Consider the following 16,601-nt stretch of genomic DNA (forward strand, 5'->3'; position numbering starts at 1 on the left):
ATTACTGAAAAAAAACTCCAAAATCTTCTTCATATGCTAGCTGAAACTATCTCCTTGTAAACCTCAGATTGTTTTGTCTGTTATACTCACATTAGATTCTCAGAGACCGTATATGTGAAAAAGCTAGCTTAACTAATACCTTCGAATCGTCTTTTGCTCCTCTTTTGAGAAGATTACTCACAAAAGAAATCTTATAAATATTTATTAAAATTTATGAATCATAGCTTGAGGACATGAAACATAATGAATTTATCATTGGTGAAATGTTTAAAAGTCATGGCTTGGTTCTAACATGCTTAGCAGATTCAAGGCTTATAGCTCGGAGTTGTCCAAAAAAAAAGCTCTTAATTATAGCTCGGCTTCATCATATGCTTAAGGACCTAGACTCAAGAATAGCTCAGATCATACCAGCCTAGCCTGCTTTGATTTGATCAAGCAATATCTTATGTCCTTCTTGGTATTGCTGATATACACAAACAAAGAAAACATGTAACTACAAAACTCTCATAAGAATCCCAACTGCTTAAAGTGAAAGGTAAATGATGTTATTGTTCTCACCTCAGCGTGGAAAACATCCACGGCAAACCCGTTGACACAGCTAATCACCACTTGATAAATATCCAAATCCAAGATTATCCAAGGCTTTCCTGGTTGCTAGCAAAAGACAAGGTCTACGACAACAAATCATGTTCAGATTGCTGGTTGTTGATGTTTGTTGATATCTTTGAAGGTTTAGATGGGTGTCTGAGTGCATTCAGTCTTGCTACATCAATGCTTGGTAGCTGCACTCGATAGGTGAAAGGCGGGTGTCAATCGCTGCTGGAGAACTCCTATCGATCCTCGCCTGACTCTTTATGTCGATCGGTGACTGATTGTTGTTGCCGATTGATGTCGTCCGTGGTCACACTATAAGGCTGTGGTGGAGAAGGGTGTTACGCCTCGAACTCTTCGTGAGTCATGATCCTCACTGTCTCGCACGATTCAACTGACTCCATAGATGGTGTGGTGTGGATCGATGCTTGACAGGATGTGTCAGTCAGTGCTCGTCTGACTTTGTATGTCGGTGCACCTCTCTTGGTGTCGATCGACACTAGTGTGAACTACCGAAACTCATAGAGCTTTCAACTTTGAAATTGCCCTCTTGAAGCTTCTCCTTCTTAACCACTTGCCAGAAATCATCATCTATGATGGCACTCACGTGGTGTTTCAGTGCGTCCTCTCCTTTGCCCTTTATTAAGGCTTCATGCCTCTTAACAGCTTCTCATGTCTGAACCACTTGAGCCTCCAACTTCTTCACATGTGTGCTTAAAGCTTTAAACTTTGTGTTCAGGTTGGTGTAGATCAGCATCTATCTTCCCATTGAAATCCAATGTTAGCTTCTGATGGCCCTCCAGAACCTGATCAAGCATCTTCTCGATCCTGCTTTCTTGGGTATGTGGTGGTGGATTCTGGTAAGATGAACTTTTATAGGCTCTGTTGCTGTCATTGTAGGTGTTGTTGTAGGGTTTGTGGTACTGTAAAGTCTGGTTGTAGTTACCTCTCTGATTTTTGCCATAGGAGTTCATGTTTCCACTTTGGTTCCCATATCTATTATTCTGAAAACTGGTACCACTGATGGAGTTCACATCCTCCTTGTTACAATCGTTGACATCTACAGCCTTTACATCCTCTGCAAAGCTAATATGCTTCTCAAGAAAACACTGTCCAACTTGGCTTTAACATCATCTATCTACTCTTTTCCAAAGACAATAGCCAATTTCCTCCTCTCAAAATCAGTGTTCTTGGTGTTATTGTTGGATGACAAATTCTCAATAAGTCTCATAGCCTATTTTGGATTCGTAGTGTTGAAGTTTCCTTCACTAGCAGTGTCTAGAGCCATCTGGTATGCCAAAGTGATGCCTCTGAAGAAGGTACTAAGCAGTTGTACCTCATTGAATCCATGGTGTGAACATTCTCTCTGATAAGACTTGAATCTGATCCATTGAACTTCCGAAAGATTATGTAGGCTCATGTGTGAATGTAGCAATTCTGCTCCTCAAGTCCTCAGCGCGTGCATCATCAAAAAAGCTACGCAAGAATGTGTTCTTGTTGTTAGTCCATGATGTAAGAGATCATGGTGGTAACTGCTTAAGCTAGTGCGAAGCATCTCCAGCAAGTGAGTACTTGAAGAGCTTGTAGAGAAGATAATCCTCAGGGACTCCATTGGCTTTAATGGTAGAAACCAAATCCTCGAACCACTCCAGATGGTCCATAGGGTGCTCATGCGGGTGACCATGGAAAGGTGTCTATCCCACTAGTGTGAAATATGCAAGTTTCAGCACAAAATCGTTCCTCGGGACCGTAGAAGGACGAATTGCAGATATATTAGTATTGGTTTAGACGGTTGAAGTCAACCAAAGATCTGGGTCGAGCGGCCTGAACATTCTCCTCAGCTATAGCGCGAGCATTAGCTGCAACATTTTCAGCATTAGCAGTTGGTAGATTTGATGCTTCAGGATCAGGGATTACAGCCCCCAGATCATCCAACCTCTGACATGCTGCATTACGCAGATGACCGTCCTGGTCATGCAGGTCTCCATTCACATCATGAATCAGAACTAGAGTCGCAACCATGTCTACTCACGAATTAGTGTCGACCGATGTTTGGGTAGAAGTGTCGACCGGCGGTAGCTCACTGAAATCGGTCGACGGAGTTGAGTTGTTGTAGATCGATCTGACGCGTCTCTCTTTGCGGATTGTACGTTTCAAAATTGCAAGGTCTGAGAATAACAACAATATTTCCTTGTTGCTTCTGGTACTGCTGGGCATGCACCTGAAAATATCAAAAAAAAAGATATGAGAAATTTTTAAACAAGAAAATAACCTAGACTAAATCGAACTAATTAGATCTAATGGGCGATCAAATCTCTCAGAGTAGGGAGAAGGGGATATCACATGTGTCCAAAAGAGAAACTACATTTGCAAAGTGGCGCATGAGAAAGGACAAAACACAGCTTTATTATTATAGATACCTCTTTTGTTATTCTTTTCCATGCCATGTTCATATAGGGAATGAAACAAATTGAGAATAGTTTTCAAAAGCTTCTGAATTTACTTTGCTCAACAAATCCTTTGACATCCTGCTATATTAGAATAAGAGGAAATTTAGGATGTAGGGTTTTATGACCGAACACATATTATTTTCTCCTAACTTAGAGAAAACAACAACAATTCTGTGACAAAAAAAAACAAAAAAACAAATATTTGCACCGGGCTACAAAAGAAATACCAAAGCATAATGAATCTTAAGATGGCAAAGTAATAGTTATCTCTCTACGGATGATTAATTGAGTATCAGTCTCTTCTTCGAGAGATCATCTTCATTGCCCCCATGGCTCATGAAGTATACTTCGAAGGATCCGAAATAAAACAGACACTAAATATATGTACTTCTAGTTCAGAAATTATGTAAATTACATAAGACCCTAGAGAAGCTGAGATATTTACCACTTATACATGGGTTCTGCCCGACTCCCACCCGACCCGATTTGAATCGAGACCTAATTCTCTTTATGTATCTAACCTGAGACCCAATTCTCTCAGAATATATTCTCCTCACAAACCCTAGACTAAATTCCATTTGAAATTTGAATGTTTATTTCCGTGCTCAAGCACGGAAGAATCATCTAGTATATCTTAATTTATATGATGGCACATGCTTGTCTTTGCAAAATACAAATATATTTTGGTTATTTTATTTTTAACTTGGGAAAAACAAAAACTACTCACTACTCTTTATAGAGAAAAAGACAAAAATAGCACTAAATCAAGTTTATGTTCCCAAACTAGCACTCAAGGTTAAAAGTCACAAAAATAGCACTTAATGTTTTATCAAAAGTCACAAACTTAGGGTTTAGAGTTAAAGGGTGGGGTTTAGGATTTAGGGTTTAGGGTTTAGGGTTTAGAGTTTAGGGTTTAAGGTTTAGATTTTAGGGTTTAGGGTTTAGAGTTTAGGGTTTAGGGTTTATGGTTTATGGTTTAGGGTTTAGGGTTTAGAGTTTAGGGTTTAGGGTTTAGAGTTGAGAAATGAGGTTTTGGGGATAAGATTTCAAATTTTGAAAAATAAAAAAATTTAAAATTTTCATAGGATAAACTTAGAAATGTGCTATTTTGGTCATTTTAATCTTTGAGTGCTATTTTTGTGATATAAACTTAGAAAAGTGCTATTTTGGAGATTTGCCCCTCTTTATATCCACCCATTAATACTTTTTAATGCTTATATTTGCAAACAAATAAATCATTTTAGAGATTTTTATTTTGTTTTTAACTTGCAACCAAAACAAAAGGAAAAAGTAAAAAATAACTTTTTGAGTATATATGGATTGCAATATCTAAAAAATATATCTAAGCAAAAGAACATTTAATTATATTTATTTAAAGAAAAACATCATAAGAAATATATCATAGCAACTGCAGGTTTAATATTTCCTAAGCTAAATATATGGCACATGCTTATCTTTGCAAATATAAATATATTTTAGTCATTTTATTTTGAACTTGCAAAAAACAAAAACAAAAAAAAAGAAGTAAAAGTTAACCTTTGAGTAAATATCGCACATGCCAATATCTAAAAAGAAAGTTCCAAACCCAAGCAGTGGTAATTCAGTTGATTCTAGGGGAGGCTACAATCAGCTATACACATCTCCATTTCATCATATGCTCCCTTCTTAATCCAACGGATTAAATCAACAGTTGTGTCTTCTTCCATGCATCCTATCGTTTATACACGAAAGGAGAATAGGCTTGCGTGTAGCCGATTATTTGATAATTAGTGTTGATATATAAGCCAGACTCAAGACCCCTCTCTCTATACTTTGCTTATCTCTCTTTCTCTCTCTCTAAAGAAGGATGAAGATTTTCGTGAAGACTCTCAAAGGGACAAACTTCGAGATCGAAGTGAATCCGGCGGAGACGGTAACCCTAATTCCTGAATTCGAGAATATCAGTGTTCTAATTACTTTCATTAAGTCTTGATTCCACCTTGTGGGTTTGAGATAGTGAATCTAGGCGTCACTCTGATTTGAAATTCTGCGTTTCGTTTGTGCCCATCGATTGGAAACTGAATTAGGGTTTGAAAGTTTAGTGCTTTGGGTTTAACTTGGTGATCTTAGATTATTATGTTAAAAGTTAATCATACTTACTTAGGTTGGGTTTTCATAGATCACAATACCATTGAGATGGGTATTAAACCTTTAGTTTGTTGCAGATCTCTGATACTAAAAAGCGTATAGAAACTCTTCATGGTGCGCAATACCCAGCTGCTCAGCAGATGCTGATCCACCAAGGAAAAGTTCTCAAGGATGAGACTACGTTGGAAGAGAACAACGTCGTTGAGAACAGTTTCATTGTTATCATGTTGTCCAAGGTGTCATCTTCTTTCTTTTTGGGTCCACCCTTTCTCAAACACTAATACGATTAGTTTAGCAGGGATTCTTACTAGTTTCTGGTTCCTAACTCTTTTTAACTTGATGAAATAAAGGCCAAGGTTTCTTCAAGTGGGGCATCAACTGCATCTGCACCTGCTCCAGCACCTAGTGCTACTCAGGTGAATAAAGTTTTATTTATTTCTCTCCTGCAAGTGAAAGAAGTGTATCTTAGATCACACTACTGAACTGCTTTGGTTTTTTAGGCTCAACCTGCACAGACGGTAGCTACACCTCAGGTTGCTACTCCAACTGCCTCAGTGTGAGTTCCAAGCCTTCTCTCTCATTAAGTTACCTCAGTTTGGAAGAGGAATTGTCAGGTTCTTCTGTTGGTGAATCCCTCTATATACCGCTTTGCTAATTTGTTGTACTTTTTCGTGCGTTTTACAGTCCAGAGCCTTCAAGTGGAGCTGCAACCGGTGCAGCACCTTCTGCAGCCGCTGCTTCGTAAGTACTGTCAGAACTGCAATATATTCATTATTTATCAGAACTACTATATATTTTCGAATCTGTCTTTCCTTGTTTGATCATCATATAGCTTCTGTTTTTTTTTCTGCTGCAAAACAGGACTCAGACAGATGTTTATGGACAAGCAGCGTCAAACCTTGTTGCTGGAAACAATCTAGAGTCCACTGTTCAGCAAATTCTTGACATGGGTGGAGGTAGTTGGGACCGTGACACTGTTATCCGTGCCCTTAGAGCCGCCTTTAACAACCCTGAAAGAGCTGTCGAATATCTGTACTCAGTATGTCCCATTCCACTTCTTGATTCTGTGTTACATCTTCGTTATATTACTTACCTTTGGTTTGCCACAACTCTAGTATGCTTTGATCTGTCTATTAAACATCTGTTTGATACATTTCAGGGAATCCCTGCTCAAGCTGAAATCCCACCAGCCCCTCAAGCCCCAGCTACTGGTGGACAGGCAGCAAACCCTCTAGCACAGACCCAACAAGAAGCTGCTCCAGTGCCTGCAACTGGTGGTCCTAACGCTAATCCGTTAAACCTGTTTCCCCAGGTAGTTTTTTTTATTTTGAATCTCAAAGTAGCATATAATTGACTCATTATCATTTTATTTTCCATGCGTTTGGATTCGTTTGTTGACATCCACTCTTGTCTGTCTTCACTCAGGGCATGCCCGCTGCAGATGCTGGTGCTGGAGCTGGTAATCTTGATTTCCTACGTAACAGTCAACAGGTATCTTCATATTCTTCTCCATTTGAGTAAAGAAATCTTCAACCTGTTCCCCTTATGGTAATTGCAATTTTTTTTGCCAATTCTTCAGTTCCAAGCCTTGAGAGCTATGGTACAAGCAAACCCGCAAATTCTACAGGTACGTATATCCCCACCTCTGTTTAATTCTGTTTTGACATCACATAAATGTTTTTCGCTTATAATGTTTTGTTCTGCAGCCTATGCTTCAAGAGCTCGGTAAACAAAACCCGCAGCTTGTGCGACTCATCCAAGAGCACCAGGCTGACTTCCTACGCTTGATAAATGAACCTGTCGAGGGAGAAGAGTGAGTTTTATATCATCATTCATTCATTCTCCTATACATTTTTCATTTATTTGGTTGTCCAACAATTCATCCAATCCAAACTGAATTTTCGTTTAACTCACCAATACAACCTGCAGGAATGTCATGGAACAGTTGGAAGCAGCAATGCCACAAGCTGTTACCGTCACACCTGAAGAGCGTGAAGCCATTGAACGGGTTTGTTCCCTCGTTTTCTTTTCATTTGTACTTGAACTCGAACTATAGACATGTCTTGTATTGAAATTTGGGTTCACAGCTTGAAGCGATGGGGTTTGATCGTGCGATGGTCTTAGAGGTGTTCTTTGCGTGTAACAAGAACGAAGAACTTGCAGCTAACTACCTTCTAGATCACATGCATGAGTTTGAGGAACAGTAATGGAAAGAAGAAATCCATTCCGCCTTCCTAAAACTCAGAGACCCATCTTTATGCTTCTTCTTGTTTTTCATTTGCTTGTATGAGATAATCTATCTTCTCCGATGCGTTTGACAAGTTTCATGTTTTTATGTTCATGGGAGTTGATGTGTTTATGTTACATTTTTAAAACTTATCATATTATAGCTTTATCTGGTTTGAAGACGTCCCTTCTTTTTTATAAGGTTGGGCTTAGAAACCTTTCTAATGGTTTCAGTTGCAAACTTGCACCATTTATTTGACCGTTATAGCAATATTTTGGTCGTGTTTGATTCTCCCTTAAGAAGCCCTCAAATTTTAAAGTTTTTTGCAATCCAAGAAACCTTCGGATTTTGAGGGACTGAATAACGAAACTTTAGTATTCGAAACTTCAAAACACTTTTCAGTTTAGTCTTCATAATTTTGTAACTTACATATAACTTATACTAATATTAATTTCAAATATATTTTAGGCCAATTTGGCTGGAAAACAATAAAACAAAAGTTAATTAGGAAACGATGCAAAAAATAATATAATTAGCTAGTCGGACAGAGGACGATAAGTGAAATTACGCACTTGACCCATTGCCATATCCGAGTAGTGTAGAGATAGGCTGCAGTGCTATTCATATGAAGATACATTTTATCTTATTTACATTCCACCCTTTGAGTGGTTAAAACACAAATCAAAAATATTTACATTTTATATAAATTTTAAAAATATTAAAAATTATATTATTATAACAAATATAAAATTAATATTTATAAAATTCTACTCTTAATTTTTTAAAAAATATATAATATATTTTTTGTTTTAAAATTTTATAATATAAATCAAAATATTATAAAACTGAATATTTTTATTATTATATTTATATAGTTTTTCGAAAAATATATATTTTACCCTCTCGCAACCGCAGACGCTAGATGAAAGCAATTTTTGAATTTCAGAGGTTTAGAGATGTTTGAAATAATTTATTGTGTTTTCTATTATTGTGTTTTCTATGAATGTTGTAAAACGCCAACAACCGCTACCAACCGCAAAACCTGCATTTGTGGGTGCTAGCGAGAAACTAGTCATGCCCTAATAAATGAGTTTTTTTGTGTTTACCGCTAAAATTACAGTCAATAAAAATTTGTTATGTTATATTCCATTTATATAAAAAATTAATAGATAATCAAAAAATAATATTAAGTGCCGGAAATTTTTTTTTTTTTCTTTAACATCGGAAACAAAATCCTAAACCCTAAACGCCGTCAACCAAACTTTAAACTCTAAACCCTAAAACTCTTGACCACTAGGCTCTAAACCCTAAAACAAAATTCTAATCCCTAAACTCTAAACCAAATACTAAACCCTAAACCCTAAATTATTGGGTAAACCCTAAACCTTTGGGTATATTATAAACTCTAACGGCGTTTAGGGTTTAGTGTTTAGGATTTAGAGTTTAGGATTTTACTGACAATATTAACAATGCTAATAATTTTTTTCTTATAATTATTACTATTTTGTATCTTTTTTTTTATTTTCTAAAACATAATATGACTTGGTAATCTTTTATTGGTTAAAGCTTTGCTTTTTCTTAAGAATCATAATGAAACAAACTGATCATTGTACAATATAAATCATTGTTGTTACTATATAAATGTGAATCTCTTATAGAGTAATCAAAACTAGTTAAGAATAAGCATGAAAATGAAATATCTGACTCATATTAATATAAGAAAGAAGTTTTTATTTAGAGGGGAGAGAGAATAAGCAGGAAAAATAAATAATTTTAAAAAGTTCTGCAAATGTCTGAATTATACTGGGGATAGGGGTAAAGGTGGGAGATTATGTTTCTGTCAACAGTGCACTTACCAATTAACTAAATAATGTTTCAAACGTAGATATGTAGTGCAATTGCCCTATATTTTATATATATTACTGAGATAAATTCTTTAGAATAGACCTAAAAAATTTTTGTAACAAATATAGATTTTAAAAATAAAAGTGATCAAAATATATTTAAATGTTTTATCAAAAAAAGTAAATATACACGTATACTTTTAGGGTTAATTAATCTAGACATTAGGGTTTAGAGTCGAGAAGTGGGGTTTAGGATATAAGGCTTAGGGTTTCGGGTTTATAGTTTAGGATTTATGGTTTAGAGTTGAGGAGTAGGGTTTTGGGGATAGGATTTCAAATTTTAAAAAGTACAAAAAATTTAAAATTTTCAAAATAAAAATTGCTAGTTTGGTCATTTTAGTTTTTGAGATCTATTTTGTGACAAAAACTTAAAAATGTATATTTGAGAGAATTACTCTATTACTAATACGAAAATATATAAATATCTTAAAATGAAAATAAAAATAATATAAATTAATATTATTTAAAATAAAAAATTTATTTTACACAACAATTATATAATATTGAACAATATATTACAAATTAAAAATTAAAGTACAAGAATATATATTTTACAATAAAGATCACCATGTTCCTAGAAAAAAGTATTGCATGATATAATGACAATCTATATTATTAAAATAGAAGTACAAATATAAATTCACCCTAAAAATTACGGTTTATTTACATCAGAATGCCACTGAAGTAATAACTACTCCAAACATTATGCTTTCCATGTATTTTCCAAATTAATAAGCATTTCTTAAATTAATTTCACAACACATTCAGTATAAATCTTTAACTTACCTATTGCATATTAATATTATAAACATTAATGCATATTAGTAATATACACAAAATATTTTAGATGCGAATAAGTTACATTTTTCTCTTTGGTGCCTCCTCCTCACGTTACTCTTCTTCTTCTTCTTCTTTTGAAAAAAAAAATTTCTCTTTTTCCTTACCAATATTATCAAATTTAATGCAAAGAATCCATTTATGTGTTTTATTTGTATTTATTTGAGAGTTATTGTAAAGTGTATGAATATTTTCGATAACACTTTTTAACAAATTACTAGGTGGATGCCCGCGGTTTCGCGGGTTTGAATGTTTTGTAACAATATATTTTTTATAAGTTTTCAAACTAAAATACATTTTTATCATTATGTGTTTTTGTTAAATATTTTTCTGAGAATAATTGTTTAAAAAAAAAATATGACTATTTTAATTTTTTTAAAAAATATTTTGTATTGATAATTGTACTAAAATTAGTTATGTATAATATTCATGATTCAGTTTTTAATAAAATTACATAATTTTTGAAGGTATATAATACTGAAACTTTTGGAATATTTTATATAGTTTAGAAATACTTGATTGCTAAAAATGATTTTATGAAGCATTATATATATTAAATCACATATTTAGTTACCATAAATTATTTTTTGCAATATATTTAGGCCATTTCGATACTCTGATAAAACTATTTCTAGAACTAATTTTCGTACTCATAAAATAAATAAAAATTAAAAATCCATTAACAAATCAAATTATAATATTTTTTCTCAAATTCTATATATGATCGACACCTACGAAAAAATCAATTAAGTGATTTATCATTTAATATAAAATGAAATTTAAAAATAGATTTTATAAATTAATTTATGAGCTTGTATAAATAATTTAAACCTCTTATCATAATTTAAAACATATAATAAGCCAAGATAAACAATTTTATAAATGTATTTATAATTTTTGTAAATAATTTATAAAGCAGGTATGATTTTTATTAGATATTAATAGTTATTATTTTATATACAAATATAGGGCCATATACAAATCATTATATCGATTTTAATAAACTTTTTTGTTTACTATTTTATGTAGTTTATAAATATATAAAAAATGATCAAACATTGTTACTGTTTTTATAGTTTCAACAATTAGTTACCATAAATAATTATTTGTAATATTATGTAGATTGTTTGAGAAGTGATATTAACTGTTTATAGACTTATTTCTTTTTTTTAAAATATAATTAAGATAAATATAAATGAATAGAAATTATAAATTACCGACAATCAATTTATAACAGTTTTTTAAGATTTCATAAATGATCGACACATAACCAAAAATCTCTTAAATGATTTTTCAATCAATATATAGTATGATATATAGCTTTTATTTTAATCTCTTATAGATGACTTACAAACTCTTGTAATAATTCAAAATATACAATAAGCCAAGATAAATAATATGATAAATGTTTTTATAGATGATTTATAAAGCATATAATATGAACTTTAGGAGATGTTAATAGTTATCATGATAATTTATATAAAATATAATGCTTTAAATAAGAATATAAAATCATTATATTGATTTATATTAAAGGTTTTTCGTTTATTATTTTAAGTATTTTTTAAATATAAAAAATGATCAATTTATTTCTCTTTCTATAATTTCAACAATTAGTTACCATAAATCATTATTTATAGTATTATTATGAAAATTATTTGGCAAGTGATATTAATTGGTTATAGACTTACCTTTTATTTTTAGATCTAATTAAAATAAATAAAAATTAAAAATCATCGGCCAATCAAATTATAACAATTTTGTAAGAGTTCACCTATGATCGACACGTAAACAAAAATCACTAAAGTGAATTTTCAATTAATATATAGTAGAATTGACTTTGGAATACATGCAATCTTTAAAAACATTTTCTAGCCATTATTTGAGATGTGATTTGTCATATATCATCACCACATTGATTTTGAAAGAAATGATGACATGACTTACTATAAAATGTGACATGACGCTAATCTAATTGCGACATGTACAAGTTTCCTTATAAATATTTATATTTTTGGTAAGCTTTTAAAAATATGATAGTGACTATTAACTCATATATCACTATTAATGTACATTTTCAATATAAATCAATTTTTTGACAAGAATATTAAAATATATTTATTTTTGATATATATCACATTAATAAAAATAAGCTAAATATTATTACAAATATATTTTTTATATCAAATTATATTATATATATATATAACAAAAATGATTGTAAGGGTGCATCAACAAATACAAAACTAAAATAACTTTAATCAATATATTTTTGATAGTTAAATGATAAGATTTTAATTTAAATGTATCTGTTCATCAGGTAGTTAACAAATTAATTTTCCAGTTTTAACATTTTTAACTAAAACAAAAAATCCAAAAATTATTAGAATTTTTATATATATTATATATATATACCAAAACAAGATGATAAGAAATTTATTTTAAAATAAATAATCATTAAATATAAATAAAATTGAAATAGTTAAACCAAATCAAAATAAATAATATTACAAAAATGCATTTATGATTTTTTTCAAGCAGCTGAATTTAATAAAAAAGTAATAATGTCTAAATGTAAATTAAATTTTTCTTTAAAAAAAAAATATTATATTAAATTTTTTTTTTTTGATTAAATGTGAAATTTATTGATCATGGCAAAAAGAATAAGCATTTACAAAGACATATAGGCCTAAAAAACAATTTTACAAGGCTAAAAGATGAATCTTATTCTGCTATGTATTGGCTGAGACTTCAAACCATATTTGCATCAAACCAGTGAATTTATGGCCAGCTCTGTAGCGAAGAGAGGAGATTCTGTTTCTCATTGCCTTGTCAATGGCTCGGACTGTTTGATCAACCGTGCAATGGCCTGTCTGATGCCTTCTTCGGTTTCTTTCCTGCCATAAATGGTAGATAGTGGCTTGAAAGACCATCTTGAGCAGTATCTTGTCCATTATCTGCAGGTTGTTTGCACTTAAAAACTGCAGCGAGGTCATCCAATCAGGATCCGTTCTGTTACCACTCAGTCTGTTAGCTAATTTGTCCCACACTGTAAAAGAGTAGGGACACGCGAAGAAGACATGGTCCTGTGTTTCATCCCTCTCTCCACACAAAGGATAGCCTTGATGAGTGCCCCAAGCTCTCATTCGGTCTCCTGTTGATAGTCTGTTCCTCACAGCCAACCAGACAATAAAGGAGAACCTCGGTACTCCTTGCGTGAACCAAACACTCTTGTTCCAGAAAATTGTGGCCTTCTTTTGCCTGATCTGATCCCAAGTGCGCGCTGAAGAGAACCATGGTTTGAAATTGTCATCGGAGTGCTTCCACAGGATCACATCTTGTTCTTGTTGATCATCAGGGACCGGTTCTCTCTGAATGCGGGCATGTAGCTCATGGAAATGCCGACTCCTATGTCCTCTGACACTCCACTGCGCTTGAGTGACCGCCTCACATACTCTAGCATTGCGGGCAATGCCAAGATAGCAAGTACCCACTGCACCCGTAATGTCAATAAGTCTTCCACTCTGTAACCAATTATCAAACCAAAAGAAAGCATTTCGCCCATCTTTGACCTCAACCCGTGTGAACTGATATGCTAGCGACCGAAGCTTTAACAGCTTTCTCCAAATCCAAGAACTCTTTGCATCCTCCCTAACTTCCCAAAAAGAGTTTTGTCTCAACAGGTACTGTTGTATCCATGATACCCACAGCGAGCTCTTTTTCGAGATGATCCTCCAAATTAGGCTTAAAGCAAAGACTTTAGATGAATCGCGCAACTTTCTTATTCCCAATCCTCCTTCTTCTAGAGGACAGCAGAGGTCCCCCCATGCCACTTTAGCCTTGTGCGTCTGGTTAGGAGAGCCAGACCACAAGAAAGCGCTGCACATACTTTCTAATTCGTTCAGACAAGCCTTTGGCAAGATGAAGGCTTGGCTCAAGAAGTTGATAATGCCTAAGATTACTGATTTAATCAGCTGTAGTTGACCCACGTAGGAGATGCATTTGTTTCTCCATGCCAACATTCTTCCCCTCACCTGATCAATGAGTGGCTCATACTCTTGTTTCGATAGAGCTTTGGTGGTAAGTGGCATGCCCAAGTACCTCACTGGTAGCTTCCCCGCCTTGATCCCTAACCGCTCGGCCTCATTTAGCATAGGAGTTACAGTCTGACCAGAAGAAAAGATAGATGACTTAGAGGCATTTATATGCAGCCCAGAGATCCGAGCAAATTGATCCATGACTTGCAACACCCCGAGAAGTGACCTGCTAGTACCATCTGTGAATACTAGTATGTCATCTGCAAAGCTAAGATGGGTAAGCTTCACTTCCCTGCATTGAGGATGATAATCAAACTGTTGCGCTTCTGCTGCTTTATTCAACATCTTGGACAGAACATTGTTCAGTATGACGTACAAATAAGGCGAAAGCGAGCAGCCTTGTCGAATTCCTCTCGCACTCGTGAAGAAACCTTCTAGACTGCCATTGATCGACACCGAGAAAGCAGCTGTCGAGATACAGACCCTAATCCAGAGTATAAACTGCGCAGGTAGACCCATGGCTTTCAGAACAGATGTGATAAAAGACCACCGAACCGTGTCAAACGCCTTGGAGATATCGAATTTGATCGCAGCTTGATTGAAATTGCTGGTTCTGTGGTAGCCACTCACGAGCTCAGTGGCTAGTAAGACATTCTCCAAGAGTAGTCTACCTTTGATGAAAGCAGTCTGATTTAGCTTTATTGCCTCTGGGAGAATTTCTTTGAGCCGAGAGGCAAGGATCTTTGAGATGACCTTGTACAAGAAGTTGCAGCAAGCTATCGGTCGATACTCCTTCATAGTCTGCGCTCCTTCGGTTTTAGGTATGAGCGAGAGGGTCGTTGCATTGATTCCCGTGGGTAAGAATCCATATAAGAAGAAAGATTGCACTGAGACAACAAATTCCCTTCCTACAATAGACCAGGCTGCTACAAAGAACTCTTTTGTGAAGCCGTCTGGGCCAGAGACCTTATCGCTTGGCAGAGCGCAAGGCAGAAACAATTTCTTCAGCTGAGACCGGAGCTACAAGACTAGCAACTGATCCAGCAGAGCAGCGATACGATAACAGTTCCTGTAGGAGAGGGAGGGAGTCACCTTCAGAGTCCATATCCTGTACTTGGAGAAATTTCTGAAAATGCATGACCGCCTCCTTCTTTATGTCTGGAAGATTTGTGAGCGCTTCACCCGCCTCATTGACAAGAATTGTATTGGAGTTCGAAGCATTCCTAGTCTGAACCGAGCGGTGGAAAAGAGTCGTGTTCTGATCCCCTGCTCCCATCCATCTTACGCAAGACTTCTGTCTAAAAAACTTCTCCTCTATTGAAGCCAACTTGTTCCATCTCGCTGATGCCTCAGCTTCTGCAGCAAGTGTAACAGGGGTTGGATCCAACAGTACCACATTTTGACAATGGCACATCTCCTCAAATGCAAGCTTTGTCTTGTATGGTAGATTCCCGTAGTGAGTCTTGTTAAGGAGTCTCATTTCGAACTTGAGGAGCTTTAGCTTGGCTTGGAATCGGCTCAAAGCCGAGAGGGAGTGATGAATTTCCTGAGTCGTCTCCCACACTCTTTTAACAACTGGGAGGAACTCAGCATGCTCAGTAAGGTAGTTGAAGAACCGGAACGGTTTGCGGGCTTCATTGTGGTTACCAGTAAGATGAACCGCACATCTTGCATGATCAGATATGCCTCCAGCCTCGAATCGTGCTACCGACTGTGGAAAGTCTCTAAACCAAGCCGCGTTTATCAAAGCTCTATCCAACTTCTTGCCTATAGGATCCTCATCTCGCTTGTTCCACCAAGTGAATAGAGCTCCAGTTGACGCCATATCAGTAAGATTACAGTCCCCTACCAATTCTTGGAAATACCTCATCCCCAGTTGAGAGGAAGGGGCGCCACCCCCACGGGAATGCTCTCTAGTAGAAAGGGTTGCATTGAAGTCACCTATGACTATCCAAGGCAGGTCTAAATACTGATAAGCTGCCTGTGTACCTCGTAATTCATCCCACATAATTCTTCTTTCCATTTCGCTGTTCGAAGCATACGCCGCTGAACAAATGAACTGCTCTCCTGTTTCATGTGACTGGACAGCACAAGTGATGACCTGAGAGCTAACGTGAAGCTTTGTCACAACCACCTTGTCTGTCCAACAAAACCAAATGTGCCCTAGCTGACTGTACTCGTAATTGGCCATAGAGGCCCAGCCCGGTAGCGCTGCCTCCAAACAAACTCCATAGTTTTCCTTCTGAACCCTCGTCTCCAGCAGACACCCAAAAGTGAATTTACCTGTTTGAACCCAACGCCGTATTTCTATATATTTGTGTGGCATGTTGAAGCCACGCATGTTCAATGCGAAAAAGGATTTCATAACTTGCGATCAGAAGCTTTTTTAGGATTGTTACTAGACTTGACCGCTTTAGAGTTAGCTCGA

At 35.2% G+C, this 16,601-nt stretch overlaps 1 protein-coding gene across 1 annotated transcript; it reads left to right on the forward strand.

Annotated features, from left to right (window-relative positions):
* The first annotated feature begins 4,726 nt into the window (after positions 1-4,726).
* On the forward strand, positions 4,727-7,576 carry LOC106352651 (ubiquitin receptor RAD23d). Its single transcript, XM_048760596.1, has 12 exons — positions 4,727-4,953; positions 5,246-5,404; positions 5,519-5,584; positions 5,669-5,724; positions 5,853-5,909; positions 6,030-6,207; positions 6,328-6,480; positions 6,594-6,659; positions 6,748-6,795; positions 6,875-6,981; positions 7,098-7,176; positions 7,256-7,576. The coding sequence occupies exons 1-12, from the start codon at positions 4,888-4,890 to the stop codon at positions 7,373-7,375; spliced, it is 1,155 nt and encodes a 384-aa protein (XP_048616553.1). The 5' UTR covers positions 4,727-4,887; the 3' UTR covers positions 7,376-7,576.
* Positions 7,577-16,601: the final 9,025 nt, after the last annotated feature.

The sequence above is a fragment of the Brassica napus genome, chromosome C6 (genome assembly GCF_020379485.1).
Source record: "Brassica napus cultivar Da-Ae chromosome C6, Da-Ae, whole genome shotgun sequence".
Lineage (NCBI taxonomy): Eukaryota > Viridiplantae > Streptophyta > Magnoliopsida > Brassicales > Brassicaceae > Brassica > Brassica napus.